General features: G+C 60.5%; 6 protein-coding genes across 8 annotated transcripts; 1 reads left to right on the forward strand and 5 right to left on the reverse strand.

Moving 5' to 3' along the window:
- Positions 1–2: 2 nt before the first annotated feature.
- CHLRE_02g073500v5 (uncharacterized protein) lies at positions 3–4,338 on the reverse strand. The gene is made up of 14 exons (XM_043059098.1): positions 3,755–4,338; positions 3,595–3,666; positions 3,358–3,450; positions 3,177–3,221; positions 2,988–3,077; positions 2,760–2,843; positions 2,509–2,551; positions 2,283–2,371; positions 2,101–2,130; positions 1,797–1,934; positions 1,472–1,614; positions 1,176–1,314; positions 909–1,019; positions 3–709 (listed from the first exon to the last, which is right to left on the reverse strand). Exons 1-14 carry the CDS (start codon positions 3,902–3,904, stop codon positions 428–430), a joined length of 1,509 nt encoding a protein of 502 aa, XP_042926732.1. The 5' UTR covers positions 3,905–4,338; the 3' UTR covers positions 3–427.
- An 84-nt stretch (positions 4,339–4,422) lies between these two features.
- On the reverse strand, positions 4,423–10,568 carry CHLRE_02g073550v5 (uncharacterized protein). Its single transcript, XM_001701766.2, has 10 exons — positions 10,368–10,568; positions 10,201–10,252; positions 9,501–9,741; positions 8,945–9,031; positions 8,636–8,736; positions 8,217–8,306; positions 7,954–8,088; positions 7,708–7,785; positions 5,151–5,255; positions 4,423–4,940 (listed from the first exon to the last, which is right to left on the reverse strand). Exons 1-10 carry the CDS (start codon positions 10,436–10,438, stop codon positions 4,848–4,850), a joined length of 1,053 nt encoding a protein of 350 aa, XP_001701818.1. The 5' UTR covers positions 10,439–10,568; the 3' UTR covers positions 4,423–4,847.
- A 956-nt stretch (positions 10,569–11,524) lies between these two features.
- CHLRE_02g073600v5 (uncharacterized protein) lies at positions 11,525–14,298 on the reverse strand. The gene is made up of 3 exons (XM_001701767.2): positions 13,975–14,298; positions 12,749–12,826; positions 11,525–12,517 (listed from the first exon to the last, which is right to left on the reverse strand). The coding sequence occupies exons 1-3, from the start codon at positions 14,059–14,061 to the stop codon at positions 12,464–12,466; spliced, it is 219 nt and encodes a 72-aa protein (XP_001701819.1). The 5' UTR covers positions 14,062–14,298; the 3' UTR covers positions 11,525–12,463.
- Positions 14,299–14,344: 46 nt separating this feature from the next.
- Positions 14,345–17,678, reverse strand: CHLRE_02g073650v5 (uncharacterized protein). 2 transcript variants are annotated; one of them, XM_043059099.1, is made up of 7 exons: positions 17,657–17,678; positions 16,694–17,513; positions 16,154–16,435; positions 15,763–15,860; positions 15,442–15,597; positions 15,093–15,195; positions 14,345–14,857 (listed from the first exon to the last, which is right to left on the reverse strand). In XM_043059099.1, the coding sequence occupies exons 2-7, from the start codon at positions 17,423–17,425 to the stop codon at positions 14,717–14,719; spliced, it is 1,512 nt and encodes a 503-aa protein (XP_042926734.1). In that variant the 5' UTR covers positions 17,426–17,513; positions 17,657–17,678; the 3' UTR covers positions 14,345–14,716. The 2 variants fall into 2 exon arrangements, with proteins under 2 accessions (XP_042926734.1, XP_001701820.1); XM_001701768.2 differs by lacking the exon at positions 17,657–17,678 and having other exon boundaries at positions 16,694–17,558.
- CHLRE_02g073700v5 (uncharacterized protein) lies at positions 17,613–21,200 on the reverse strand. 2 transcript variants are annotated; one of them, XM_043059100.1, is made up of 8 exons: positions 21,020–21,200; positions 20,833–20,896; positions 20,020–20,241; positions 19,730–19,901; positions 19,287–19,536; positions 19,047–19,150; positions 18,701–18,823; positions 17,613–18,488 (listed from the first exon to the last, which is right to left on the reverse strand). In XM_043059100.1, the coding sequence occupies exons 1-8, from the start codon at positions 21,171–21,173 to the stop codon at positions 18,381–18,383; spliced, it is 1,197 nt and encodes a 398-aa protein (XP_042926733.1). In that variant the 5' UTR covers positions 21,174–21,200; the 3' UTR covers positions 17,613–18,380. The 2 variants fall into 2 exon arrangements, with proteins under 2 accessions (XP_042926733.1, XP_001701821.1); XM_001701769.2 differs by having other exon boundaries at positions 17,726–18,488.
- Positions 21,201–21,318: 118 nt separating this feature from the next.
- Positions 21,319–26,466, forward strand: CHLRE_02g073750v5 (uncharacterized protein). Its single transcript, XM_001701565.2, has 12 exons — positions 21,319–21,541; positions 21,821–21,914; positions 22,075–22,188; positions 22,362–22,493; positions 22,666–22,773; positions 22,902–23,048; positions 23,617–23,893; positions 24,047–24,221; positions 24,343–24,577; positions 24,729–25,277; positions 25,508–25,681; positions 25,817–26,466. Exons 1-12 carry the CDS (start codon positions 21,474–21,476, stop codon positions 26,072–26,074), a joined length of 2,331 nt encoding a protein of 776 aa, XP_001701617.1. The 5' UTR covers positions 21,319–21,473; the 3' UTR covers positions 26,075–26,466.
- Positions 26,467–26,557: the final 91 nt, after the last annotated feature.

Raw genomic sequence — 26,557 nt, forward strand, 5'->3', positions numbered from 1 at the left:
CGGAATTGTGATATGTGCATGAGCTTGCTTTGTTTGGTGTCCTTTCGAGCCGTGCCTGGGGCAGAAACATAGGGCCCCTTGGGCTCAACAGCAGCTGTAACATCTCAGGCAGGCAGCAGCATATTGCAGCGCCGCTTCGCCCGCACCGGGCGCTCTATGCCGCCAGGTTAGGCTCTCAAAAAGCGTACATGTACGGTCCCAGCCATTGCCTTCCGCATTCCTCCTGCGCACAACATAGCGCAAAGGTTTCCTTTCCAAGCTATCGCAAGCAAACATGACACTGCATACGCCTTAATCAAACATTAGTACATCCCTTTGTTAAACAATTGACGCTCACGTTAACATACCATTTACAACACGTAGCCTAATCTGCGCACACTCTGGAGATATTCTGTGCTGTGCCGACCGTATCGCTGGCTGTCAGCCTTTATTTGCTCATGCTACTTGCCGCTGTGGACCTGCGCAACTCCGGCAGCGGTATCCGGCCTGTGGAGTGCCAGGTGCCCACATCCTCCAGAGTCTTGCGGTTGATCTGCCGCTCCACCTCCGTCATTGGCTGCCGCTCCGCCTGCCGCCGCGCCGCCTTGGCCTGCATCTGCTGCTCTATGGACTCCTTGAACGCGGCCTTCTTGGCGGCAATGGCGGCCTTGCGCGCCCGCTCAGCCTCCTCTGCCGCAGCCACCTTGGCAGCCACACTCGCCGCATACGCCTGTGTGGAGGCGGGGGGATTATGCGGGGTGCGGGCCGGCGGGATCAGCTTGCACTGGCAGTGGTTAATAACGCTATATGCCGAGCAGTCGTTATCGTTGTTTGCAAGGTACACTATTGCTATGCCCTCTGCTGTACCCGACCCGGCCGAGCTGCATGCCCAGGGTGTTACACCCCCACCCAACATCCCCCTTCCGCACCTCCTCCTCCTTCTTTAGCCTCGCCTTCGCGTCCTCCCGCTCCCGCAGCTGCTGCTCCAGGTCCACTGTGATCTTCTTGGCCACATCCTTCTGGTGCGCCACACGCCTCTCCTGTGGGACCAGCCCATTACGCATAGCAGGGGTGAGGGGCAAGTGGCCAGTGAGCACTAGATTGGGTACCGTACAGGCACATCAAGGGTCTACATGTTTAAATCCAAGGGCTTCGCTGGTGGAGTGGAATCTTTACGGGGGCAAACCCGCACTCACCTCCTCCGCAGCCCGTGCGTCCTCCCGCTCCTTGTAATACTTATTGACGAGGGGCGTCTCCAGCCACCGCCGCCGGTTCTCGCCCTGCGCATCCGCCATGGCCTGCAGTTTGGCCTGCTGGCGCTTCACCTTCTCAAGCCTAACACACGGAAGGGCAGGAAGGGGGCGAGGTGTGTGACCAAACTGGACGCAAGGTTGGTGGCCTGGGTTAGTGGGAGCCAAGTGGGAGGCAAGACCGATCACTCCTCGCCAGCCCAGACATGGCGGGCCACCCCAGCCGTCCCAGCCATACTCACTGTTCCCGGCGGTCTGCCTCCTGCTTGTTGAGCTTCTCCTCCCACTTCTTTTGGAACTGCGCGTCCTCCTCCCACTGCCGCTTCTTGGCCTCCTCCCTGATGGCTTTGTTCGACTCGTTTTGCAACAAGAACTCGCGGAGCGCCTGGAGGTAGGACAAGATAAAGTTTGGAGGACAGGCAACGAATGCCGAGGGTGAAGGGATCCCATTTGCAGGGCGGCTGCGAGCTGGCTGGCGTCTGAGCAAGCGATTATTTAAACCAATGTCCGTGAAGTGCCCTGCGTATGCCGCCTAGGTCAGTCAAAAGCCCCAGCAGCATCACCCACAATCTTGGCGGCTGTGCGCTGCTCCTCCTCAAGCTTCAGCTCCTCCGCTGTCTCGTAGGCGGTGCGCGACGCGTCCACCGACTCCTCCGCCCGCTTCCGTGCCAGGGCCGCCTCCCGCCGCTGGATGCGGTCGTCCATCTGCAGCAATAGGGGGTGGAATGTGCGCGCCCGACAGGTCATATGACCGTTTCGTGGTAGCACATGGGTTTCGTGGTGCCACATGAGCACATGCAATGGGACCACTGCCTGCCACCATTGGCGATGCACAGGCGATACCGTACCACCAGAGCATCGTCCCACCCACCTGCTGAAGGCGATCATTTTTCAGCCGGATCTGTGCAGTAAAGCCCAAACATAAGGGGGTCAACTTCAGTCGGGTTCACGCCACAAGGCATGGTCCTGGACAGCCAGGATCGCACATCAAGGGCATGTGGGTGCAGGACGACTGCGGTCCTAGGCTGGCTGGTGGACGGCCCCCGCCCCTACCATAATTTCGTGCTGCAGCTTTCGCTTTGCCTCTGCCTCCTCCTCCGCCTTGCGGATCGCCTCTTGCTCCTGCTTCCAGAACTCTTCCTCTGCGAATGCAAGTATTGTGGCAACACGAGCGGCATAGCAATACGTACTCGGTCCCGGCTCTCAGACCCACCATTCTATTGTGGGGCATGAGCCACCATTTCCGCCATCCCCACGTGTGACCCTGCAGCCCCCGCACCTCTCCGGCGCTCTTCTTCCGCCTGGCGATCACGTTCCAGCATCTGCGGCAGGTAATTGTGACACACATGGCTCTCGCTCATCCAGGTGGAAACGCGCCTGACCCAGGTGGCCACGTCAACCGCTGGCTGAGGCTGCGAGGTAAGCCCCACATACGGCACATCTTCGCCTGGAACCCAGGGCGCCTTCAGTAGCCAGTTGGTGTCAGGAAGCACCAAACCCCGCTTTCCCACCTCCCCACCAATGCCACACCTGCTCTTTAAGCGTCTCTCGCAGTGCCGCCTGCTTGACCGCCCGCGCCTCCGCCTCCAGCCTGCTCTTGGCCACCCCAAGCGCCTGCGGGAATGTTAGCGCCCACTTTGCTCAAGTACTCATCTAAAGCAGAGTAGTTTTGCCACATGCCGCGGCCGTGGCGCGGGCCTCCCTTCAGCCCCCATTCCAACTCCCCCTTCGGCCCCCTCCCCCTCCCTCGACCATCACCTGCTCGTACTCGAACATGGCCAGCCACTCGTCCCCCGCCTCGCCGCGCTTTGCGTCCACCAGGCTCGACTTGCCCGGAGTGCCGCCCACCTGCAGCCAGGATTGCAGCAGCAGGAGCAGGCGCAGGTCAGGGCGTGTCTTGTGTCCCGCTCGCGCCCAAAGCCCCCGTTGCCCTCAGCGGAGGCTTACCAGCCGGATGCGAATGCGCTCCTCCAAAAGCGAGAGGTCCGTGTCCTGTGCGCCGAGGTGGCACACGCAACATGCAACGTGTGCAGTTAGCCAGTTACGGTGTGGGCGTGTCTCACAGGTTGTGTGTGTCATTAGAAGGTGGGCCGGCCCCGCATAGCCAAAAGTGCGACGCCGTACACACCTTTGTCTTGGCTGGCCGAATGGGCATGATGCTGAGGTACTGCATCACCTCCCGTGCGATGGCTTCCTGACCCGCCAGCGTCGCTGCCGCATCCTGCAAACACAGACAAGCTCAGCCTTTCATGGTCCGTCCGCACCAGGGGTCCCCTGGCACCCCTGGTCCGCACCCCCTGCGTCACCCAAGCGCATGAAGCGCCGCAAAGCTAGCCTTCCATCTAACAGATCGCTGCAAGCTTACCCCAAATTTTACCCGGAACTTGAGTATGAGCTGTTGCGCTAGGGGATCCAAAGCAGTGCCGCCGGCCGTCCTCTGCGGAGGTGCAGCGACGGCGGGGAGTTACTGACTTGGGCGCTGACGTCCAAGGACCAAGCCAACTCAAGACTCCCCGTCGACTCACCAGTGTGCCACTTGTCTGCGCCCGCTTGCTAGCCGTGCCCAAAGTCGCTGCTCGCCCAGCGGTCGCCGGTGCGCCAGAGCTAACGCCGCGTGTTGGCGGAGCGCTCCCTAAGACAGCAAGCCCCTTTGTTGGAGGCCTATCTGTCATCATATCTTATTGTGATGATAAGGACAACGTGTGTAATGTAAGTCCGAGAAGTAAGAATGCACTAATGCCGTTGTGTAAGAGAGCCTTCCTTTGTCAAGACCGTGTACTCGCGGTTGTATGCAGGAGTATTTCTTGAAGTTTGTAGCTTGGAATGTTTGCGAGGACCAACCTTAAGCGGACCTCGAAGGATGAGAAGCAAGACTCATCCACGCATTCTTTGCTAGCAAGCCACACTTTACGTATCAGGACTTGCATTGTAAATACCTCCAAAGTTTTGCTGGCGCCTGTGCACGACTTCCAATACGAGTTGGATGGCTACGGATGCTTGAAGCAAAAAGCATGCTGTTGCGGCCAGACAGCTCCTGGCCTCCGCGGATGCGTCGCTTTAAGCTAAATGTCTCTTGAGTAATGTCCTCGTCGCCCAACCTCAAGAATCGTCGGGCCTAAAAGTTGTCGTGCCCCCTACCGCCTGACTCACCTGACTCCTGCTGCCTGCCCCCACACGTTCGGGTTGGCCTTCGTGATCAGCAGTTAAAGTTTTGGTCAAGTCAGGTCAGCATTGTCAGGGCTTCGCACAAGCAGCTGTCATACTATGCCGCCCTCTGAGATTCCGCTCCTTATGGAGCACGGAGTCCAAGTCAAAGCCACGCCTGCTGCCGCTCCAGCGCAGGGTTGCACGCCAGAGTTGTTGCCTGCCATCCTTAGTCCATTGTCACTCCAGGGTACAATTGCTCTATATGCCCGTACACCGCTTGAACTAGCAGCAGCAACCACTAGGCGCCTAACACTCACATAATACTGCACATGTCAGCACGCCACGCACCCCCCGCATCATTACACCGCCATCATACCACACATCACCATTGCCCCGCGTCTCTTCCGTGTCCCCCCCAGCCTCCTCGTAGCCCGCCTTGCGCTGCCTTCCTACTGGCCGCATGTGTGGCTCCTAGTACTCGCCCTCCTCGTACTCGTCGTCATAGTCCTCTGGGGACAGCGGCGCAATCTCCCCGGTGAACCACTCCACGGCGCGGGGGATGACCTGCGCGTGAAGCGGGCAAGCACAATCAACGGTTATGCTAGTAGTAGAGGTGTTTCTCGTTAAACCTGTGCTTGGGCATCCGCGTCAGCCTCAACCTCCCAAAGCCCCTCATGCGACTTCAATACTTCGCGCCCAACACGACATGCAGCCATGTACGCCCCGCACCCACACCCCCTCCACATGTGCCCCCTCCGCCTCCCTCCTGTTTACCTGGTCCTTGATGGCGAACCCGATCTCGAAGTCATTGGAGAGGGCATCCTCCACCTCCTCCAGGTCCTCCTCGCTCATGCTGGCGGCATCGGCCTCCGTGGGCACCTGCAGCCAGAAGAGCGCGATGAGAGCGAGGGTGGCAGGGCCGGGCACGATTGCCATAGGTGATGAAAGGGAGACCCCATGCTGTCGACGTGCAGAAGAGCGCACCACACGCCGAAGCCGCTGCCATAAACTATGCTCCCCACCAGTTGCGTTTGAGGCCGTGATGGGGGTGCTGAGCACAATCGCGCGCATGCCCGTGTCCATGTTTGGTCGGGCGGCCGCGGCGTCGGCTTATGCTTTGGGCAAGGTCCTGTATCATTTGGAATTTGCGGGTCTTCCCCAACTGTACGTTGTGGACCGGCTGCTAGCCAGGGTGGCGGCGGTGGTGGATCGGCGACTGTCGCCGGCCCAGTTTGATGCCAGCCCACATGCACGCCCGGTTGGCCTCTCCATTGACCTTATGCAACTGCCTCCGGCGGTGGGGGGGGCGGGCCTGTTGCCGCTGGTGCCGCATGTGAAAGCGCGGCAAGCCGGTCTCGCGGTCCGGTGTGTGTTGGGTGTGTGTGGTCTGCTGCCGTACGTGCCCCCGTGGACCCGGGTCGCGGCGGCGTGGCTGCGCCAGGTGCACCCGGCGGCAACGCCCCTGCGTTTCTTGGTGCGGGGGGCCGCGGACCGTGTGCTGAATAAGCCGCTCACCCCGGCGGGCAAGCCGTTTGCGCGCCTGCTGAAAGCCATGACTGCATTGCCCGCGGTGACTCTTGTGGCGCCGCCCGAGCCGGGCGCGTGGGTGAGTCATGTGCCGTTGTGGGCTAACCCGGCGCTGTGTGTGGACGGCCGCACGTGGGAATTGGCTTTCGCGGATTTGTTCGCTCTGCCGGGACTGGCGTGTGTGGGCCAGCTGGTTGCAGCGCATGACGGCCTGAACGAACTGCGGCAGGCATTGACAAGCCCTTGGGCGGAGGGCTCCCGGTCTGGTGAAGCGTGTGCGGATATGTATGTGACTGCTGTGTGGAGGCGGGTGCTGCACTGGAGCACGCGGGCACGCCTGCCGTCGCCCCTGCCGGGGCCGGCGTCGCCTCAAGAGGCGGCCGACCGGTTTGCGGCGGCGGTGGCCCTTCTTCCCGCTGGCTGGGCTGCCGCCGCGCGTGCGGCCCAGCTGGCTCGGGGGCCTGCCGCCGCGCTGCCGCTCCCGGTGGCCGACGTCGTGAGTGCTACGGCGGAGTCGGTGCAACGGGTGGTGCGGGGACTTGGATGGTTGCAGTGCGGGGGGCCGCCCATCCTGCTCACTGCCTACACGGTGAAGGCGGGGACCGTGCTACAAATGGCTCCACAGTTAGCCGCCCTGAAGGCTAAGCATTTGCAGTATGTGTGCGATGCGGGTGTGTCGGGGGTGGGGGCTGCCCTGGCGGCGGGGGCCTTCGTGTGCACCTTGGCCCGCTTGTGGTCGCTGAAATGGGAGAATCATCATAAGGAAGCACTGTGGCGTGTGGCCGCCAACGCTTGCTGGGCGTTTCCACGGCATGCTAGCGAGCGGGCGCGAGGCGTTACTGTTGACCCGTGTTGGGCGTGTGGGGTGGACATGCAGGATGGGGACCGGCGTCACTGGTTTTGGGACTGCACTGTTGCGCTGTCACTGCGGGAAAGTATGGGGATGGCTATGGGTTTCCTGCCGGAGGAGGCTCTAAGTGCCTTCTCTCGTGAGGAGTTGTGGTTAGTGCGCCCGCCTGCGGGGCTTGCGCCACCTGTGTGGGATGTGGTGTGTCTCGCTGCTATGTCTGCCCTGGACTTTGGTCGGCAGCGTGTGGTTATGGCCGGGTTGGCGGCGCGAGCGAAGCTGCCGTCGGCCCGGGTGCTGAGCATTGGACTTGCCGTCGTAGCTGACTTCTGGGGTCGTCTCCAGACGTTTGTGACTTTGGGTATCAGGCCAAAGGGTTGGGACGCTGTGCCGTTTGCGCATCCCTTCATATCTCGGGCTGTTGGTGACGGCATGGTTTTGCGCTTGCCGTATGACGCTGATTCCCCGCCCCCCTCGCCGTGAGAGGTTGTGCGTGGTTGGTGGCTCTGTGTGTGGGCAGGATGCACGTGTGGGCGACCGTTCTAGTACCTGGACGCTTGCGCCCTGGTTAGTGCGTGCGCTGTGCGTGTGTCCTGCGGCCTAGACGTTTCCCGGCACTCCTGTGCCTAGGCTTGTGGCGTTGAGGCACAGCGGTGGGGCTCTGGCGGGTTGAGGCTTGGCTAGGACTCACTGTGCGCGGAGTCACACGGACTTTGCCCGCGGGAGGGTTTGCAGCAAAGTCGGGGTTGGGCCCTGATAGCATGTGATGGCTCGGCGTCTTCGGGAGCTGGGACTGTCCCCTCTGTAACATCCGCATCCATAAACTAGAAGGGCCCAATTCTTAATGTGCTGCGCCTGGGCCCACTGGAGGGTCACGTCGCTCTCGTTGACCCGCACGACCCCTTCACAAGCAGGAGTTGGCAACATGCTGCAACTACTCTACTAGTCACGCCGCACCTTGGGCGGGTCGAAAATGGTGAAGAGGGAGTCGCAGGGCACCTTCTCCACCACAAACGCCGGCTTGGACTTGTCGCCCTGGAAGGCAGAGGCAACACGAAGGCAGCGGCTTGTGATGGGCTGCCACAGTGATAGACGCATGATATCGGAATTGGTACTGGTCTTTCCTCCCGACCTGCCAGTACGTGATGGCCCACGCTGGCACCCCATACCCAAAGCCCCTGCACGCCCTCCAGCTTCCCCTACCTTGGGCGCCTTGACCCGGCGCTTCTGCTCCTCCACGGTCACGTCGCGGCCCTCCTTCCAGCTGATGACGGTGCCGGTGAAGGCCTTGGGCACCACGTCGTCCTCGGGCTCCAGCACGTAAACCTTCTCCAGGACCTGGGGGCGGCACGTGGAGTGGGCGCACGCTTTTAGTACGTGGTATCTGGGGTCTTGGGGTACAATGGATTTACTGCACCATGCAAAGTGAGATGCCACCGAATCTCGCGTGCCCCGCCCGGTCCTACCGAGTTGGTGAAGTGGGGGTTGTCGGCCTTGAAGTGGAAGGTCAGCTTGAAGCCGCGCTCCTCGCCCACCAGCACCTCACTGCGGATGTCCTGTGTGTGCAGGACGGATGGCGAGGGTGGAGGGGTTGTGCAGGCATGCGGGCGGGGGCTGCCGATCTCATCATTAGACCCCTGCCCGCACCGACCATTTGACACCGGTCGCAGCCGGAATCCCAGCCCGCTGCCCCTCCCCCTGCCTGCCAGCCCACAATGGCCCCCTTGCCTGCGGTCGAGTCCCATGACGACAAGAAGGACAAGGCTCAAGGCCGTCCGAGATACAGGTTGAGGTCAAACTTCTTCCGCGCTTTGTGTGGGCTGGTACTGGTTCTTGGTTTCTTTGGAATGGGAATAAACTACCCCCATGTCCTTCCCCCCCTCACCTCTAGGTACTTCAGCACCTCGCTGTCGCGTTCGGTGATGAAGGGGCCGATCTTGTTGTGGTTGGCAAGGGCGTTCAGCCAGAAGTCGGGGATGGGGCCGTCTGGGGTGGGGTGGGGTAGCCGTTCATGAAGAACGGAGGGGGGGGGGTTGCGTGCGCAGCTGGGGGTTAGTGGGTGATCGAGCTGGACCGGTCGCGTGCATGATGGGGCGCAAAACGGCGTTTCCCTGCTCACGGCCCACCCCACAACATCCTCGCAAGACCACATCTCCCTGCCCACCTGCCCACCTCCCCACCCCTGCGCCCTCACCCGGCTCGCCGTCGTCCTCCAGGTCGAACTTGTCGGTGACAGCCTTCTTGCCGCTGAACAGCTCACGGCGCTCGTCGTACAGGGGGGCTGGGACAACAACCGGGTGGGCAACACAATCAATCAGCGGCGGGTTGAGCGGCTCGAGGCTATTAGCAGCAAGCAACGAGGCTGGCTGCAGTTCACAATCACCTTACTGACAGGCTGGCGAATACACCTTTGCTGGGCACGCGCAGTCCCCCTTAAGGGAAATATGACCGCCTGCCATGGTAGGCGCATCCAGACACGCAAGAGCCGCTTGCACATGACAGCTCAAGCGCCCAATCCCTTGTCAGCCGATTCAAACCTTGCACGGCCGCACTGTCCTGTTTATTAGGCATCAGCCCTGCCCCTCAATCCATGTCTTGCATCATTCCGTTCCTGCTCGCTGCCTCCGTCGCTCCGGCTATCCCACTCCCACTTGTTTCATCCATCTGACGTCGTTTTCGCCTCCCCTCCTTCCCACTCCCATAACCACTTTGGTAGTACACGTGGCTGCGCCCGCTCATCCCCCACTCACCGTACTTGGTGTTGTACTTGCTCTGCAGCTGCGCCAGCTCGGCCTGGTACTCCCGCTGCAGGCCGTCGTAGCGGCCCTGCACCTCCTTCATGGCCAGCACGCGGCGGCGCTGGGCGGTGTTGAGCTCCTCCATGGGGTCGTAGTAGTCCTCATCGCCCTCGCCCAGCTCGTCCTCCAGGTCGGCCTCCTCGGGGGGAGGCGGCGGAGGCGCCTTGCCCTTGGGGGCGGCGCCAACCACTGCCTGCGGGGGCACAGGCAGGTGCATGGGAGGCGGCAACAGCAAAATAAGAAGACGCAGACGATGCGGAGCGGCCAGAAACCCATTCCTAGATCACATGTATGGGTCCATACAGCTTTGGTATATGACTGTGGATGATTTGTATGACTGGCCGCATTCATACGGGTGGCACAAACGCGTCCGTCGAAGTCACCTGCTCGCCAAGATACTGAGCCTCAAGCCCTCTGCACCCTGCTTGGCTCGGCATGTGAGGATGGCACTTTCCGCTTCCCCAGCGGAAACCCAGGCCTACATATGCATGTCCCCTTGAACCGCATGGCACCGCCGGGTGAACGGGCTGTCCTGGCCCCTTGTGGCCACGCAACGCCCTTGGCCGGTTGCGGTGGTTGTGTGTTCCGCGACCAGCCGTCTCCCGGGTCCCGCATACATGGTGGTGAATCATGTAACAGCGACGTCGCTTACCAGGAAACGCTGGGTGACAGGTGGGCGGCCGACGACGAGCGGCTTGGCCGGCCTGCACAGGGGCACAATGTGTCGCAGCGCCGCCGTCACCAATGCTCACAATCACAGTTTCAAATGGACTATACTTATCATCCTGTTGACATGTAGTGTCTCGACGCGCGACACACCTCGACGCAGCCACGCGATTGCAGAGCGAGCCCGCCCGCAGAGCTTGACGAGTGAGCAGAGCTAGTGCCATGTTGACTAACGTATGTCTGAGTGTCGCTCCAGTGGCGAGAGTAGAGAATGTAAGCGAAAAAGCATGAATGATGCCCCGCGAATTTCCGGTTCGGGGCTCCACACTGTTTTGGTGCTGGCGCTGCAAATGCACGGATTTGCACTTACTTGTACTCGAATAGTACACAAGTTCGCTGCGTTTGCCGAGGCGGTCCGTGGGTCTTCGCCATGATTTCGGCCACGCCCAAGTTCTTCGCCCGCTACCCCAACGTCCGCTTCAAGTTGAAGAAGGGCAGCGCGAAAGGCATCTACGCCTACCGCAACGGCACCCTGGAGCTGTCGCCTGAGCTGTACCGCCCGTCTACCAGTCTACCTCACGGTCTACCTGCTCTACATCCGCTGTGCCTGAAGCCCGGCCACCCTATGCCACCCAAGAACTAGGGGGTGTGGTTGCGGAGGCACCACGGTTGGTGCTCACCTCAAGAGCCCAAACCGGTAGCTCTCGCTACCACCAAACTTGGTTGTGTGTGTGGCACTGCCACGGTACTCAGCTCACGGCCGAAACGTGCCCCCCACCCAAGGCCCCACCCCAGTGCCCCACCCCCCGTATGTTTGCCATGCCTTGACGCCCCGTCTCTTCTCTCCACGTCACCACAATTGTCTGCACTCAGGTAGCAGAACAAGGTGTTGAGTTTCCAGGTACGCCTTGTGTGACACGCACGTGCGGCCGAGGCGCCGGGCCGCAGCGGCAGTCAGCGGCACAGCCGCCCAGCGTGCTCTGTGATTGCTTCGCCTTTTTTGGGGGCCCCGGTCTGCCCTTGCTTTGCCCCGGAGGGGTGCCCTTGGGTTTCGGTGGCTTGTGCGGTTGTCCCTGGTGTTCTGCTTGCTCGCATTGCAGGTTGTGTGCCGGTGTGGTGCTGCGCCTTCCCCTCCCCTTTTAGCGAAGCGTTTGCTAGTGAATGCGAATGCAAGACTCTCAGGTGGCAAACAGCCAGGGGTGTGCGGTGGTCACCACTCACCAGGACTGGCTAGCCCGTGCCAGACAGGTGAGAGACGAGCCCGGGTTTCCCAATTCCCACACTTGTCCACACGCACCCACCCGAGGTGTTCCTGGTACAGATTACACATGCATCTTATTCACCAATGAACTGCTACCCTCCATATCCGGCTAATCCGGGGGGTTGTGTTGCAAACTTCCCTCAACGTCGACGGGAGTTGCGACTCAGCCCGGGTAGCCCCGCGACCCTAGGGACTCAATCACGGCAGTTTACATTGTATGAAGCCTTCTCATCATCTGATGTGGGGGTAATGGGGGTTCTCAGCCCCGCGCCCCTTGTCCAGGCGCCGCGCCCCACCCGCATGGAGCGGCCACCATCCAGTGACATGACGAAACTTTCCCACCACACTAGATAGACCACGCCAACCACCACCACCCCCAACGTGCAAATCCAATACTAGGGCACTCAGGGATGGGGCCCTGCAGTGCGCTGCCAGCAATCTTGGACGCACTTCGGGTTGTCACTACAACAAGGAGGTGGCTGCCTTATGGCAGGAAAAGGGCTTTTTTACACACACATACCGGCACACTGTCGCACTGACACGTTCACGCAGTAACCTTTAACACGACCCGACAGGCCTACAGGGGTGTTCCTGGGGGGCCTTCGCCGGTATGTGTGACCGGTCACTACAAAAACCATAAGTATGGTCATCGTAATACTATGGATGCGGTGCAAGATGGAGAGAAGAGTACAGAACTGCTTGCTGCATCTTGAAGCGTGAAGCTATGGTACACTGGCAGGAATATGGTACACCTCAGCAAAACCTTTCAGAGCAACATACATGCCACCCCGCGGGGGCATCACTGTCATTTAGGGTTTAGGGTTTTAGGTTGCTGGAAGCCGACCCTCACTGGGTGGTCCCTATCATTTAAATAATCCCACCGGTGGGTGGCCGGTGGGTGACCGGTGGGCGACCAGTGGGTGACCAGTGGGTGATCGGAGGGTGACTGGTGACAGGCTGGGTGACAAGACCCCCTGCCGGAGCTGTGTTAGGCCTTCAGATGCCACTCTGTGCGTGCCCAAGCCACAATTGACTTGAATACCTGAGGTTGATTGCAGATGAGCAACATGTTGCCTGTCAGAACCCGGCAGCTGTTATAATGGCATCGTTCTACTACTATCGACGTGGCAATCGTCCCCATGCCGCATTACTGGTATCATAAGGACTAAGTCTGAGCCAGACCATATGCATGTCGTCGAGGGAACCGCGGGGTACTATATGCGCTCCATCTTACTATCCAGGCATCAGGCATGGTCCCTGACATTGCGCTTACCGACAGACCGAGTGCCACCAGCAGCAGCAGCGGTGTTGCCATAGTCATGAGCGCCATGGAAAGCGCCTCAAGACCCACCTGCGCAACAAACGGCACGGTAGGAACACCAATGGGTGAGCGGCACAAGCGCAAGGCCCCCTCCCCCGCAGGGATAAACGTTTCCCGCCCACAGGCGGCGACTACAGCGCACCAGATCTGGGATACTCATACAGTCCCGAAAGATGCACCATGTGGCCCCTTGCGGTGCGACGTGCATGCGTGTAATGTGTGTGCCGAGCAAGAATGTAGGCCAGTTCGAAGAATACGTACATACATATTGATGTCTGAACACAACACTTTAGCCGTATGCGCATGCCTGGCCAGAAGACTCTTGGTGTGCACCTCATCAACATCTTAACATCTTGCAACAGACTATATGACTGGCTGTGGCGGCGGCCGTTGCGCCAACGGCGCGAGTGGTTTTTGAGCGGGGTGTTGATGCGTGTGCCCGGGTAGGCACAAATGAAGGGCTGCACACAGGGCCGCATTGGCACCCGAGTCCAATCATGTGGGCGTGCAAGGCTGTGAGTCCTCATCTTCGATGCAGCCTGCCATGCTAGTCCAGGGCATCGGGTATTCTTGTTATTTCCGCACAACACACGCATGCTCTAGAGGCCGTTCTATGGGACCATCGCACAGAGATATTGGGTATGGGCCCATGCATGCCCGCCGCCTTCGTACTAAGGCGCGGACTGACGAAGCAAGTACTGACCGAGGACCCGACGCCGTTTCTGTATGGCCCTCCAAATCTTCACCCGTTTCATCAATGCCACGTGCAAGAGGTGTTCGTAGCGGTGCTGCGCTGGAAGAAGCGGCAGCGGGATTCTCAAAGCCTCTCAAAGCACGCTGTACATGGACGGCACGCAGCCGGGCGGTTGGTTCGGAGGAGCTGTCATGCATCAAACGAAGTAACGTCGCCGGCCCTGAGGTAGGTATCGGCACCGACATCTGTACGCTGTCAATCGCTCACAGCTGCCAGGGCGCACGTTGCAGAGCGCAGCACGAGGGCCAGGTCCGCGTGTGTTTTGGATGCCCGTGAGAGCGAGTGTAGCGCCCCAGTCCTAACCTCAGTGCACCGCTTTGTGGACGGTAGGCTGCCCGCTTACTCCTGACAGAACATACTTTAAAGCCTGAGTCAGGCTTTAATGGCGTCCCCCACGAGTAATATCTGCGCCGGCGTCCCTCACCTTCGCCATGGCTGTCGGCGAGGCCGACTTCCCACGAGCGAGGCCGGACGAGGACTCCATGGTGGAGACTTGGTAGGCAGGCTGCATACAGTGTCGTGGGCGAACCCTTGAGTTAGGCTGTCCGGGTGGAAGGCGCGCGACAGGTCGTCGTTGGCAAAGCCCTAGCCAGTGCTGCAAGCTTTCAGGGGCTCAAGTGACGCCTTGTTTCGTCAACAAAGCTTGTAAACACTACTCAAACTGGGAAATCGTTTATAAGCAAGCTCAGAGTTCCCGTCTGAGCTGTAACAACCGCTCAAGTCGCTACAACATACCCTGCAACCTCAAGAGCTGCTAGCAGAATGGATTGCGATTCTTCACGAAAGCCTGTTGCACCGCTCAATGATTACAGGCCCCGATGATGGCCCATTAAGGTGGCGCCGAATCCGTCTGTCCGTGCGCAGCTTCTGATCGCCACCAGCCGACAGCTTCACGCTTGAGGGTCCGATTTTCAGGTGCAATCACCTCCAAATGACAAGAAAGAAACCTCTCGCGCCTTATACAACCCGTCCACGCAGCTCCCTTACCATGCACTCCACAAAGCCCCGACTGCGAAAGCATCACCTGACATCCTCGCCTCATCCTGATAGCTCTCGTGCCCTGCCCTATTCCCATCGCAGCTGGCGACCCAGACAGGGGCCTACCTGCCCGTACTTCGCCGCCCTTCATCTACAACGCCCTCCACACACGCCCTCCACATAACCGCTTAAGCGGAGGGGCTGGAGAACACGCGCAGGTTGTGGTCCGCCGCACCCACGAGCACGCTGCGAGCGTCCGGACCCCAGCGCAGCGCCGAGGCGCGCTTGGGCACCTCGCTGAGCGTCTTAAGCTCCGCCCACTGCTGCTTCTGTGTCCATGGGCAGTCGGGGTCAAGAGTAAGTACAATCAAAGCTGTCAAAGCAGCCGGAAGCGGTCCGACCAGTTGGCTCAGCTTGTTGGACGCATCGGACAGTGGCAGCGTTTTACTACTTACCCAGCGCATAAAGCCGCGTACCACGTACCGTACGTATGCATATCAAGCGCAGACACACGCAAAACCGCGACCTCTTGCAATTCCACACTGCCCCCGGCTTGCCGCGCACCTGGCCGTAGATCTTCACCACCGGCCCGCCCACCACCAGATACTGGCCGCTGTGGTCGAACGCCACAGTAGTGCACGGTCCATCCGTGTAAGGCTCAATCGTCCTGCAAGCCCGGCGAGGGGGTAAGTGTCACCAAGCACCTATCAAGCCCCCAGCGAGGTGGTAACTGACAGTGGTTTCACCAAGGCCAGCCTGTGCCGAATGCCGGTATAGCTATGGAAAGCACCCACTCCTACGGGCTTGACTGTGCATTCTCACACGTCGCAGCCCGTATGGCTCCCGCGCATGCTGCTTTAACGCTGCAAACTGCCGCTTCTCGTCCTTCGTCAGGCCCAGTCCCGTGACTCACTTGAAGTTGGCCAGCTTGCGCAGGTCCCACAGCTTAATGCAGTCGTCCGAGGCGGAGGCCATGTGGTAGCCGTTCTCGCTGAACGCTAGGCTGCGGATGGCGCCTGCGTGGCCCTCGCAGGCCGCCACCGCCTTCTGCGCCTTCACTTCCCAAATCCTGATGCCACAGAAGTTGGCACGCACATGAGGATTAACAGCCAAACATGCAGCCAGTAAAATGTCACAAGACAAAAAACCCAACAGCGCCCTGTGCTATGAATTTGGACGCCCAGTTCAGTGCTTTCACACTCTGGACGGGCGCTATTCCCAAGGTGTTGCTCACCGGATAGCCTTGCCCTCCGTCCCCGTGCCAAGAATGAGGCCGTCAGGGTGGAACTGCAAGCAGGTGTAAGGCTCGCCCGGGCCCTCGTCGGCGCCCACCTGCATTTGGTCACAGTAAGTATATCAGCAGTTTCAGCACATTAGTTGGCTGGCAGCGCAGCGTGTGCAAGTCCCGACTTGGAAACACCCTGGGCCGACGAACTGCCACGCTGCTGTTGTCATTTACGTCACCCCCAACAAGCCAATCTGTTCAACTGCCACGAACTGGCCTGCCCGCAAACGAATGAACCAATGCATACATCCTTAATGCTACGATCCCCGCGCTTCCAACAAAGGCACATATTGCTGTAGACACACGCCCCGATGCCATCTTCTGTTCACTCTGTGCCCACCTGGCGCAGGCAGGTGAGAGACGCCACATCATAGAAAGCCCATGAAGCGTCCGTGCTGCCCGTCACGAAGTAGCGGCGGCTGGGGTGCGTCGTGACGCCCACCACCTCCGCGGTATGGTCGCGCAGCACCGATGCGCAGCTCCACTCCGAGCCGCCTTCCCCGCCCGCCCGCCACACGCGCGCCGTCTTGTCCGCGCTGCTGCTTACGATCACGTCCGCAGCCACCCACGACACACCCGTGCAGCGCTTGGTGTGCCCCTCAAGGCTAGCCAGCACGCGAGTCTGTGGAGCAAGCACAGCGTGCAGGTATTTTAAAGCAGTGGACCAGGACTTGGTTGCAGTGCATAGCGTCTGTGGGGCCGGCTTGGCCCTGCGCCTCTCGCAGCCCATGCCGCCTCATGCATTGCACTCACGCATTCCTCGGAGGATGAGCAAGGTTATGATTAATTGCCATATGCCCGGATCTGCGCTGCACATGTACCGAACCAGTCCCAATACCACAGCCACGAACGGCCTCCCTCCACCCAGTCCCGGCCGCACCTGTAGGTAGTCGAACAGCTGCAGCGTCGTGTCCACACCCGCCGTCACCACCACACCCTGCTGCTGTGGGTTGACGTCAATGGCAGCAATGCCGCCGGCCGTGGTCTTGTGCAGCGGATGCGAGCCAGCCAGGGTCATGGCCGCTATGTCGTCAGCACTGGCCAGGCTGTCCGGCAGCGGCCGCTTCTTGCGGCCCTTGCTGAGGGTGGCGTTCACCTCCGTCATGTCTGCAATGACATCCTCTGGAATGCCCGCCTTGGGCCGCCGCCCGCCCTCACCACCGCCCTCGCGGGGCGCCGCTGCCGCCGCCGCTACGTCCGCCGCATACTGCTGCTTCATGTCCGCGAGCGCCGCACGGGCCTCGTCGCGCTCCTTTAAGAGCCGCGCGATAACGCGAGTGGCGGCATCATGCTGGTAAAGAGCATGGCTGAGCTCCTGGCGCGTCTGGTGCAGCTGCGTGCGTGTGTTGTGCAGCTCCAGCATGTTTGCATCCCACTCATCGTGGAACAGGCTGAGCAGACCCGGGATGCTGGTGGCCGGCGCTGTCCGCGGCTTCACGGTCTTGTTGACCTTTAGAGGCAACAGATCCTCCGTCGATAGGGGCTCGCCGGTCACCGGGCACTTGCCAGTCTCGCGCACATACTTCTCAATCAGCGATTTCTCAAAGAGGTGGCCCGACTTTGTGCTAACCACTCCCTGCTCAGGCACGGTTCCGCTGATAGAGCAAAACATGGCTCGTTACGGTCAAGATCGCAGAATGCCTCAAGGCGCTCCTCAAGGAGGCTCTCCCCTCACGTACGCGAGCTCAGGGGCATTCAGTCTGCATGGCAAGGACGTCAACAATACTCAGGGCTATCAAGACAACCACCAGCGAGTATGCTTCGCCCATCCCGCCAAGGACAAGTGCGCGCCGCCGGCAACCTGAAGATTAACGCATATCTCTGAAGCGCATTAGTTGCCCACCGTATGAAAGTCGTGAATGCAATTAGGTCTAGCGTTGCAGGTCCAGTGCACCGGCCCTGTTTTGTCGGGGCCCTGCTGCTGTTACAAAGCAGGAGTGTTCCTTTCACTAATGCTAATGAAGTTGTAAGATATTCAAGTATGCACAGTACTGTATGCACGACTTATCAGAAGTCAAGGTACCCGAGGTCCTCAATCCGCGACGTCCTCTGCAGGGGCTCCTTTGCACGCGGCTTCATTATGATCGGTTAATAAAAACCTCAAAAAGTGCTACATGTATTTGAGTGTAGCGATACCCTGCAGATTGCACAGCGTCTCCCTTCCGTAACCGCAAACCCAGGCACGGTGGACTCAGCGCTGTCCGTACCATAGTCCGTCCGGTATGCTCCATGCATCTGCCGTAAATCTATCCCAATAATTGCTATACGCTCTCTTACCACGCAGCTGCTGATCCAGGCCCACTGCAATCCTGCAATCCAGCGTGACTCCGTCAGCGTCGACACCTCTTACCGTATTCACTGAATATCCATATGGCGTCCAGCTCACGTGCATTCTCCTTTTAAGTGCCCGTGCCTCACTCATTGTTAAACGCACCGCAACCGTCAAACACGTCACACACGCGCGTAAGCAAGGTACGATACGTGCAGTGCCCCTATGGACAACACGTCCATCCCGTACGTCAGGTACGATGTTACCGACTTCCGCCCTGGCTCAACCTGTTCCGCATCTACACCAGCACGGGCTGGCGGGCGCCGTTGGCGGCAGCCTTTGCGTGAATGGCCCCCGACTCGCGCGCCAGCTGGCAGAAGAGCGCCACGGACGACTCGGGCGTACCCTGTGGCACCCGCGGAGGGGCGTAAGGCATCGTCATGCGATAGCAGGCCAAGGCACTGGTCCTGGTCTGCAGGGTCTGTACATTGCCAGGAACTTTAGAGCCACGGCCAGCCTGAGCGACAAGCCGCCCAACCCCGGTGCCTGCTGCTCCTGATGCACGAACTGCCAGGCCGCAATCTTGCCAATGCATACATGTCGGAGAGCGCCGCTCACCTGCACAACGCCGTGCCCCACGTTGAGGATGTGGCCGCGTGGCCCGGCGGCACGCAGGCAGCGCTCCACCTCGGCGCGGATGACCTCCTCGGGGCCGAACAGCGACATGGGGTCCACGTTGCCCTGCGTGCGGGGAGCCGGGCGCGGCCAGGATGTCAGCTAGGCGTGGATTGACACCGGTAAGCGGTATAGCTAGCGCAGCTGTGCATGGAACAGACTCCGTAAACCGTATCGAAGCCATACCTCGCAAAGGCGCAAACCCGTGCCCCGCATCTGACCTCCCACACGCACGCCCTTATTCCCTGACCGCTGCACCACCAAGCCCGCTAGCCTCACCCCAGCCCACCTGCACCCGCTTGCCCGCCAGCTGCTGGCGCGCGTCCTTCATGTCCACCGCCCAGTCCAGACCGATGACATCCGCGGCCGACTCGCGCATCAGCTCCAGCTTGCCTGCGCAACCACCAGGGGCCAGCATTAACCGTCAGTGACGTCTTGCCCTAGCAAGTGCGCACCACGCCAACTGCACCCACCATATGTAGCCCCAACCCCCGCTGCACACTCAGCCACCACGTCCTCAGAAGCTCACCCGTTCCGCCGTTGGCGTGCATGATGACCGGCACGTGCGGATACTTGGCCTTGAGCGCCACAGTAATGCGCTCCATGTAGGGCAGCGAGAACTCCGTAAACTGAGCCGGCGACAGGTGGTGCGCCCAGCTGTCGAACAGCTGGATCACCTGCGCGCCGCTCTCAATCTGGTAGCCGGCGTACACGATGAGCTGCTCGGTCAGGAAGTCCAGGAACGAGTGCAGTAGCGCGGGGTTGTGGAACATGATTTTCTGAAGGGCACGAGGGCAACCGGGCATCAGGCGTTTGGCTGGCAGCCGTTACCTGCACTCAAGAGACTAAGGCATAACAAGCAGTGCAGCTGAGGTGCGGCAGCTGCGGCATTAGAAGAAGCTGGAGCAACGACCTGCAAAGCTCGGCTGTCCTTAAGCCCCTCTATGTCCCGATACGCAGTCCTGTCCACACCTTGGTCTCCTTGCAGTCCTTGTCGGCCTTGCCCTCCATGGAGTAGGCAGCCAGGGTCCAGGGCGTGCCGATAAAGCCCAGCAGCGTCACACCGTTGCTGTCAGCCTCCTTGCGTAGAGTGGACAGGATGGTGTTGATGAACGGCAGCCGGGAGGCGGGGTCCGACAGCGGCCTGCGCGGCAGCGCCGGGAAGACGGTGATCCAAAGCGGAGATGCGGACGGAACGGAGTTTCAGACTGAGCGTACACGCGTGACCCATTTTCACCATACTGCAGTCTGGCCTGACTCACGTGAGCTGCTTGAGGTGCTCAGTGGAGCGCATGGGGTTGGCAATGACGGGGCCCTTGCCCTTGACCATGTCAAACTCAATGCCCATGCCAGGCAGGGGCGTGAGGATATCAGAGAAGAAGATGATGCCGTCGGGGCGGAAAGCACGCAGTGGCTGAAGCGACAGCTCAATGGCGATTTCGGGAGTCTCGGAGCGCATGCGGAAGGGGTACTTGTCAGAGTACCTAGGGATGGGGACCGGAAAGTGGGGCAGGTATTAGGCATGGTCAGATCACTCAGATGCACGCGGTTTGACCCGCACCCGCCCATGCACGCCATTGTGCTGTGACACGCGGACACAAACACTGTATCACCCCCGTACACGGACTGGCCAGCCATGCAAAATTGTTATAGCGGCTGTGATAGAATCCTTGGGCAGTAGTGGGGCTGGAGCGACTGGATCTGTGGCTAGATCTACGGGTTGGATCTAACTGCTCTGCCCCGTCCTCGCAACCCCTGCTTCAAGAGGGCTGCTCAATCCTAGCAGCAATGGCCTCTAATGCATGAGTAGCTGTTACGCAGTGTAATACCTGAGCAGTGTGCTGCATCACTTTAGGTGTGAAGAGTTGCAAGCGGGCGGCAGCCCGAAGCCCAAATTCGGAGCCATGTGTGATACCGCGCAACACCCTGCCCAACCAGCAACAGCTGCTGCCCTCACCCCTGGCGCAGTACCCCGCCCCCCCTCGCATAGATGGAGTTATATCTTCGTCTGCCCAGCCGTGCATGCTTCCTCGTCAAGCCATGGAAGCCTATGCTCTCTCGGGCCAAGCACTTACTCCCGGAAGGCGGCCATGTACCGGCCCGCTTGCCGCATCAGCCAGACCGGCGTGCGCTCCGCATCTGGGTCACAAAAGAGCGCAATCATATGTACCGGTATCAAGGAGACTATTCCAACGGTTCCCATTGAAATCAGCACATATGCGCGGCGCAAGGTGCAACCCCTCGACATTTCGCCAAACTCACCTTCACCACGCGCCACACGCAGAAGTAGCGGATCTTGACCAGCAGCAGCGCGGCAGGCAACCGAGCAGGCGCGGCTACGCGGGGCAGCGCGGCCCTGCTGGAAGGGCTGACTTGCGCGAGAAGCCGCAGAGTGGCGGGTCAGGGAGCTCTGCATCTTATCAATTGTGTTTGTCAATGTAAGACGAACACTGATTTCCTGGAGATGAAGACGAGTTGAAAAGCGGTCGGGGAATGAGGACTCATTCGCAACAGAAACTCACAAGCAAGGCCATGTTGCAATGTCACTTGCGTTTGATGTCCTGTTATTGTCGCTAGCTTACATTTTATACGTGGTGACTCAAGACCCCAGTGTTTGGTTTTTCGTTGTTTCGTTCTCAAGCGTGCTTGGCCTGAACGGGCTTGGTAACACACACATCTACAGCTGCTGTAGTTTCGACTGTCTTGCACATCGAAAATGGTGAAGCAAGCTGTGAAGGTCTTCGTGAGGACGCGTCCCACAGCGACCAGTGGGAGCGGCCTAAAGTGAGCTCAACAGCTTAGGCGTTTGTGCCTGGATAAGAAACAATAAAGCGACAGACTTGTCGCTCACGACATGCGCATGTTCGCTCTGTTCGAGAAGCTCAATAGAGGGCTGCTATACTCTGTTTGATATTTGCAACTCGTCTGATCATGTGTAGTGTCGGGCCGCTGGCGGGACGGCGTGCGTGCTGCACTGGGCTGCTATCGGGGCTCGCGGGGTTCCGCCGCCTGCCTTACAGAGCTCTGACAGAGGACCACGCAACATGGGCCGCCCTTATGCAGGCTTGGACCGGACGGGCAAAGCGTATCGGTGAATGTTCCAAAGGATCTGTCTGCGGGTCCAGTGAACAATCAGCAGGAGCAGTTCTCCTTCAAGGTTTGTGCTAGTGGGTAGGGATTCGTCGTGGGAGTCAGTTGGGAGTCCGGAGGGCTTGACCTGCGGCTGCACCTGTCCCCCACTTAGTCATCACAATGCTCCGGTATCCAGCACTTTAATAACTTGCGGCATGGTTGACTGCGTGTGATGTGCCCTGCAGTTTGACGGCGTGTTGGAGAATGTGAGCCAGGAGGCAGCGTACACGACTCTGGCGCATGAGGTGGTGGACAGCCTCATGGCCGGATACAACGGAACTATCTTCGCGTACGGCCAGGTGGGGCAGGGCAGCAATCGGTGGCGCAGGCGCTGCATGCCTAGATCCACTGACCCGCCGTGCATGCATCACACAGCGGCGTGTTAGAGGTCTGGTCCACTTTTGTTGTGGACAAGGCATTAAGCGGTAGAGTGCCCTTGATCTGACGCTAATATGCGCCCGTGAATCCACAGACGGGTGCTGGTAAGACGTTCACGATGTCCGGCGGCGGCACGGCGTATGCGCATCGCGGCCTCATCCCCCGCGCTATCCACCACGTGTTCCGGGAGGTAGACATGCGAGCGGACAAGATGTACCGCGTTCATGTGAGCAGGGTTGTTTTGGTACTGGTATGGGTTATGGCACGTTTTACGGTTTTTTCGTCGAGTCCGCAGCAGTTTCGGCAGAGCAGAAGGGAATGCTACGGTGCGATTAGGTTCGGACCTGTCGTGACGGAGACCCCGCTGCCTGTGGCCCCTGTTCGGCCTCGCCCTGTAGGTGTCGTACCTCGAGATTTACAACGAGCAACTGTACGACCTGCTGGGAGACACACCCGGGACCAGCGACGCGCTGGCAGTGCTGGAGGATTCAAACAGCAATACATACGTGAGCGCTAAACACTGATGGGTGGTTGAACTCCTGTTGCAGTACGCGGCCCCCAGCTGGTGCTACCCCGCCACCACTCGCCCGACTGAGTGCGGTGTGCCTGCCACGTGGGTGTCTCGCACCTGCAGGTCCGCGGCCTGACGCTGGTGCCGGTGCGCAGCGAGGAGGAGGCGCTGGCGCAGTTCTTCCTGGGCGAGCAGGGCCGCACCACTGCCGGACACGTGCTCAACGCGGAGAGCAGCCGCTCGCACACGGTGTTCACTATTCACGTGGAGGTAAGCGAGTGCAGCACCTAAGCAAACTGAGCGCGTGGATGGGACTGAACGAAGGAGAGCGCTGGGTGGCAGGCGCCTCAAGAGTCAAGGCTCACGGGCGAGCTAGTGCATCCTTGTTCGTGCCCGCCCCTCATCGTCTTTGTAGTGCTTTTCTTCAGTCCTGTATGTTCTGTATCTGTGCGTGACATAGCACAGGCAGAAGGCATGGGTAGAAGGGCTTGACACATGTTGTTTAAGGGAAACCTGATGCTTGGGAAGACAACGGAGGGGTTGGCACTGTGCATGCGGACTATGCGCGGACAAACAGTGGGCCGCGATCCATTACTACCTGGTGTGCTTTGTCTGGGGTGGCGAGACGAAGGATCTGGATACGCACCCAAGTTATACCATAAACGCTGTCGGATGGCGTTGAGGTTGCTGCTCCGGCGTTGCTTTCCCGATGCACTGTGGTGCGCGCTTCGGTTTTGAGCGCCCGACGCAACCCGGTACAGCTTCGGTCCATGCTGTTGAGCACGAACCGATAATCGTCACGTAAAACATGGGCCAAACCTCGTGTATGTGTGTGCAGATGCGCACCAGTGATGCCGCCAGCGAGCGTGCTGTCCTCTCCAAGCTGAACCTGGTGGACCTGGCCGGCAGCGAGCGCACCAAGAAGACCGGCGTGACCGGCCAGACGCTGAAGGAGGCGCAGTTCATCAACCGCTCGCTGTCCTTCCTGGAGCAGACCGTCAATGCGCTCAGCCGCAAGGACACATACGTGCCGTTCCGCCAGACCAAGCTGACGGCGGTGCTGCGGGACGCGCTGGGCGGCAACTGCAAGACGGTCATGGTGGCCAACATCTGGGGTGAGGCACCTGGCTATGCGTACATTGCACCGACTCTACCTGTGGGCTCAGTATACGGTACATGGGCACCGCTTAAGAAGTCTGCCGTTGCTGACGCGCTGTGCTCACCTGCTCACCTGATCCTGACCCGGCCGGACTACCTGCCGGCCGCAGCCGAGCCGAGCCACAATGAGGAGACCCTGAGCACGCTGCGCTTCGCATCGCGCGTGCGCACGCTGACCACCGACCTGGCGCTGAATGAGAGCAACGACCCGGCGCTGTTACTGCGGCGGTATGAGCGCCAGATCAAGGAGCTAAAGGCGGAGCTGGCTATGCGGGACACACTCAGGTGCGCGGAGAGGCAGGGAGGTGGGGTGTGGTGGTTCACCCGGTTCTTCATGAGCCTCTATCAACCATGGGTCCGCCTGGATACAGCCGGATGACGCACCCCCTTTCTCGCCCCATTGCAGCGGCAAGGGCCGTGTGTCGTACGACGACTTGACTGATGACGAGCTGCGCGAGCTGCACGCCACCTGCCGCCGCTTCCTGCACGGCGAGGCGGAGCCGGAGGACCTGCCGGCCGACTCCATGAAGCGTGTGCGGGAGACGTTCAAGGCACTGCGGGCGGTGCACGTCGCCATCAAGGCCGACATGGCCACCCAGATGGCCACATTGCGCCGGGCCACGGAGGAGGGCAGCGGAGCGGTGAGTCGGACGGACGTGGCGCGACTGCACAGCCTTGTTCAATTGTCACACGGCGGCGGAGCGCTGTGCATGTGCCAGTACGTCAGTCGCGCTGCCCCGGCTGCTCCAGCTGGCGAGGCATGAACCCTCACTCGACTGTCTGCCCCTGCAGGCTGCTCGCGGCGGTGACTCGGCCGGCCCCAGCGGTGTGGGCGATGTGGACCTGCGCGCCACCGGAGGCTTCACGGTGGGGCACGCACCGCTGGACGCGCGGCCGCCCGTGCGCTCCGAGCTGGGCTCCCCAGGGGCCGGTGCCAGCGGTGCAGAGGCACTGGGTGAGCCGCGCTCCCCCGGCGGCGGCCTGCATGCCCAGGCCAGCTCTCACACGGACGCCGGCAGCAACTGGGGCGATGCAGGGCCGCTGAGCAGTCCCGGCGGTACTCGGCTGGCGGGCATCTTCGGTGTGTCTGGCGATCGCAATGCCGTTTTCCGACGCTACAAGGTGGATGTGGGCGAGGGCCGCGAGCTGGCGGCGTCGCTCAAGGCCGCCAGCATCGCCCTGGCCGATACCAAGGCCTCCATCCGCAGCCTGGGGGCCTCCGTCAACGACGCCAAGCAGCGCATTGACGAGCTGAGCTCGGCGCTGGCACTGCGGCGCGGCGCCACTCCGGCAGGCGGTGACGGCGAGGTGCTGGACAGCGAGGCGTACGCACTGATGCAGGTGGGCAGGCGGGTTGAGTGACACGAGATGGCCCAGTTGGGTAGGGTGGTTGGCGATAGTAGCATGACTGGACGAGTCGGCACCTGCAGGCCCGCAAACGCAATACCGGTGCCTGTTTGGCTTGCTATGTCTTTCATCCAAGTCTCTTGTAGCTTGCTGAGAATGATTGAAACAGCCCGCCCCCGTCAAACCCCACATCACGACCTGCTTTCCCCACCGGCCACCCCCAGGAGCTGAAGTCCGCCAAGAGCCGCTACCGCACTGACTTCGACTCGCTCAAGTCTGCGCGCGAGGAGCTTGAGCCGCAAATCCAGGCAGTGGCGGTGGCACGGGCGGGCCTGCTGGAAGCGTTCGACCGCTGGGCGGCAGCGCAGAGCGACACCACACTCAAGCGCATGGCCACGGTGAGCCCGCCACCTGCAGTAGCTGCTGCTGAGGTTGGGTTTGGGGAGGGTGTGTACCTTCAGCAGTTGTGTCCGTGTTGCACAGCCGTCCTCTGACCTCTTATGCCCTGTGGTTGTGCTGTTCACTAACCACAGGCTGGCCGGGCAATGTCGGGTATTGCTCCCGGCGAGGAAGACGAGATGGATGCTGGGGAACAGTTCGAACGCATGCAGATCGCGCGCATTAGCGAACGCGACCCCGACTCGCTAGCCTTCCACACGGCCCTGAAGCGCACCGGTGCCGCCGTGTCGCGGCCAGCTACGGTGGCCACGGGCGGCAACGCCAAGGCGGCGGCGATGGCCACTCGTAAGATGGAGCACACGCAGGCCGTCAACCGAGGCCTGGCGCGGTGATGCAGCGGGGCCTGCGCCGGTTGTGCAGGGTGTCGCCTGCGTGACACATCAGTGTTTTGACAGTAGGAAGCTCGTGAGCGTGTGCGTGAAGCATGTGTGCGCACGGGGACTGGGCTGTCGTCGGAATGAGTTGACGGGGTTGCTGACGTGGGCAAACTGACAAACAGTGATTATGTGGCGTCAGTTACTATGTTGCCCCAGTCCCGTGGGGGTGTCGGGCATCGGGGACTTGTTAACTGTGCCAGAGGTTCAAGGGAATGTGTGGAATGTGAAAACGGATGGCGTGGCTGATAGAGGTTACATGTGGGACGACAGCCGTGGACTAAGCCAGGGCCCCAAAAACGTACCAGACACGCACGCTTTCCTGCCCCTTGCCATGTTCCATCACGAGCTCACCCGAGGAGAGATCCCAGAATGACCCCCATGCTCCTCGCCTCCGGAGAGGGGAGGAACCCCAGGCCCGGCTCACCGCATACGCTAGCG

Source organism: Chlamydomonas reinhardtii, chromosome 2 (genome assembly GCF_000002595.2).
Source record: "Chlamydomonas reinhardtii strain CC-503 cw92 mt+ chromosome 2, whole genome shotgun sequence".
Taxonomy (NCBI): Eukaryota; Viridiplantae; Chlorophyta; class Chlorophyceae; order Chlamydomonadales; family Chlamydomonadaceae; genus Chlamydomonas; species Chlamydomonas reinhardtii.

Coding starts and splice junctions, on each gene's coding strand:
- CHLRE_02g073550v5 (XM_001701766.2), bottom strand. CDS start 10,438: ATGGCACTAGCTCTGCTCACTCGTCAAGCTCTGCGGGCGGGCTCGCTC. Junction 9,742..10,200: donor CTGTCACCCAGCGTTTCCTG/GTAAGCGACGTC, acceptor GTGCCCCCGCAG/GCAGTGGTTGGCGCCGCCCC. Junction 8,089..8,216: donor ACCCCCACTTCACCAACTCG/GTAGGACCGGGC, acceptor TGCCGCCCCCAG/GTCCTGGAGAAGGTTTACGT.
- CHLRE_02g073600v5 (XM_001701767.2), bottom strand. CDS start 14,061: ATGCAGCCTGCCTACCAAGTCTCCACCATGGAGTCCTCGTCCGGCCTC. Junction 12,827..13,974: donor CGCCGACAGCCATGGCGAAG/GTGAGGGACGCC, acceptor TTTGTTGCGCAG/GTGGGTCTTGAGGCGCTTTC. Junction 12,518..12,748: donor TGGTGGCACTCGGTCTGTCG/GTAAGCGCAATG, acceptor AATCAACCTCAG/GTATTCAAGTCAATTGTGGC.
- CHLRE_02g073700v5 (XM_043059100.1), bottom strand. CDS start 21,173: ATGCAGAGCTCCCTGACCCGCCACTCTGCGGCTTCTCGCGCAAGTCAG. Junction 20,897..21,019: donor GCGTGTGGCGCGTGGTGAAG/GTGAGTTTGGCG, acceptor TTTGTGACCCAG/ATGCGGAGCGCACGCCGGTC. Junction 19,151..19,286: donor GCACGCCAACGGCGGAACGG/GTGAGCTTCTGA, acceptor GTGGTTGCGCAG/GCAAGCTGGAGCTGATGCGC.
- CHLRE_02g073650v5 (XM_043059099.1), bottom strand. CDS start 17,425: ATGTTTTGCTCTATCAGCGGAACCGTGCCTGAGCAGGGAGTGGTTAGC. Junction 15,861..16,153: donor CTCTCACCTGCCTGCGCCAG/GTGGGCACAGAG, acceptor GACCAAATGCAG/GTGGGCGCCGACGAGGGCCC. Junction 14,858..15,092: donor TGGTGAAGATCTACGGCCAG/GTGCGCGGCAAG, acceptor CCATGGACACAG/AAGCAGCAGTGGGCGGAGCT.
- CHLRE_02g073500v5 (XM_043059098.1), bottom strand. CDS start 3,904: ATGATGACAGATAGGCCTCCAACAAAGGGGCTTGCTGTCTTAGGGAGC. Junction 2,372..2,508: donor GGAAGAAGAGCGCCGGAGAG/GTGCGGGGGCTG, acceptor TTGCATTCGCAG/AGGAAGAGTTCTGGAAGCAG. Junction 1,935..2,100: donor AAAATGATCGCCTTCAGCAG/GTGGGTGGGACG, acceptor CTATTGCTGCAG/ATGGACGACCGCATCCAGCG.
- CHLRE_02g073750v5 (XM_001701565.2), top strand. CDS start 21,474: ATGGTGAAGCAAGCTGTGAAGGTCTTCGTGAGGACGCGTCCCACAGCG. Junction 22,494..22,665: donor ACAAGATGTACCGCGTTCAT/GTGAGCAGGGTT, acceptor CTCGCCCTGTAG/GTGTCGTACCTCGAGATTTA. Junction 25,682..25,816: donor CACTCAAGCGCATGGCCACG/GTGAGCCCGCCA, acceptor CACTAACCACAG/GCTGGCCGGGCAATGTCGGG.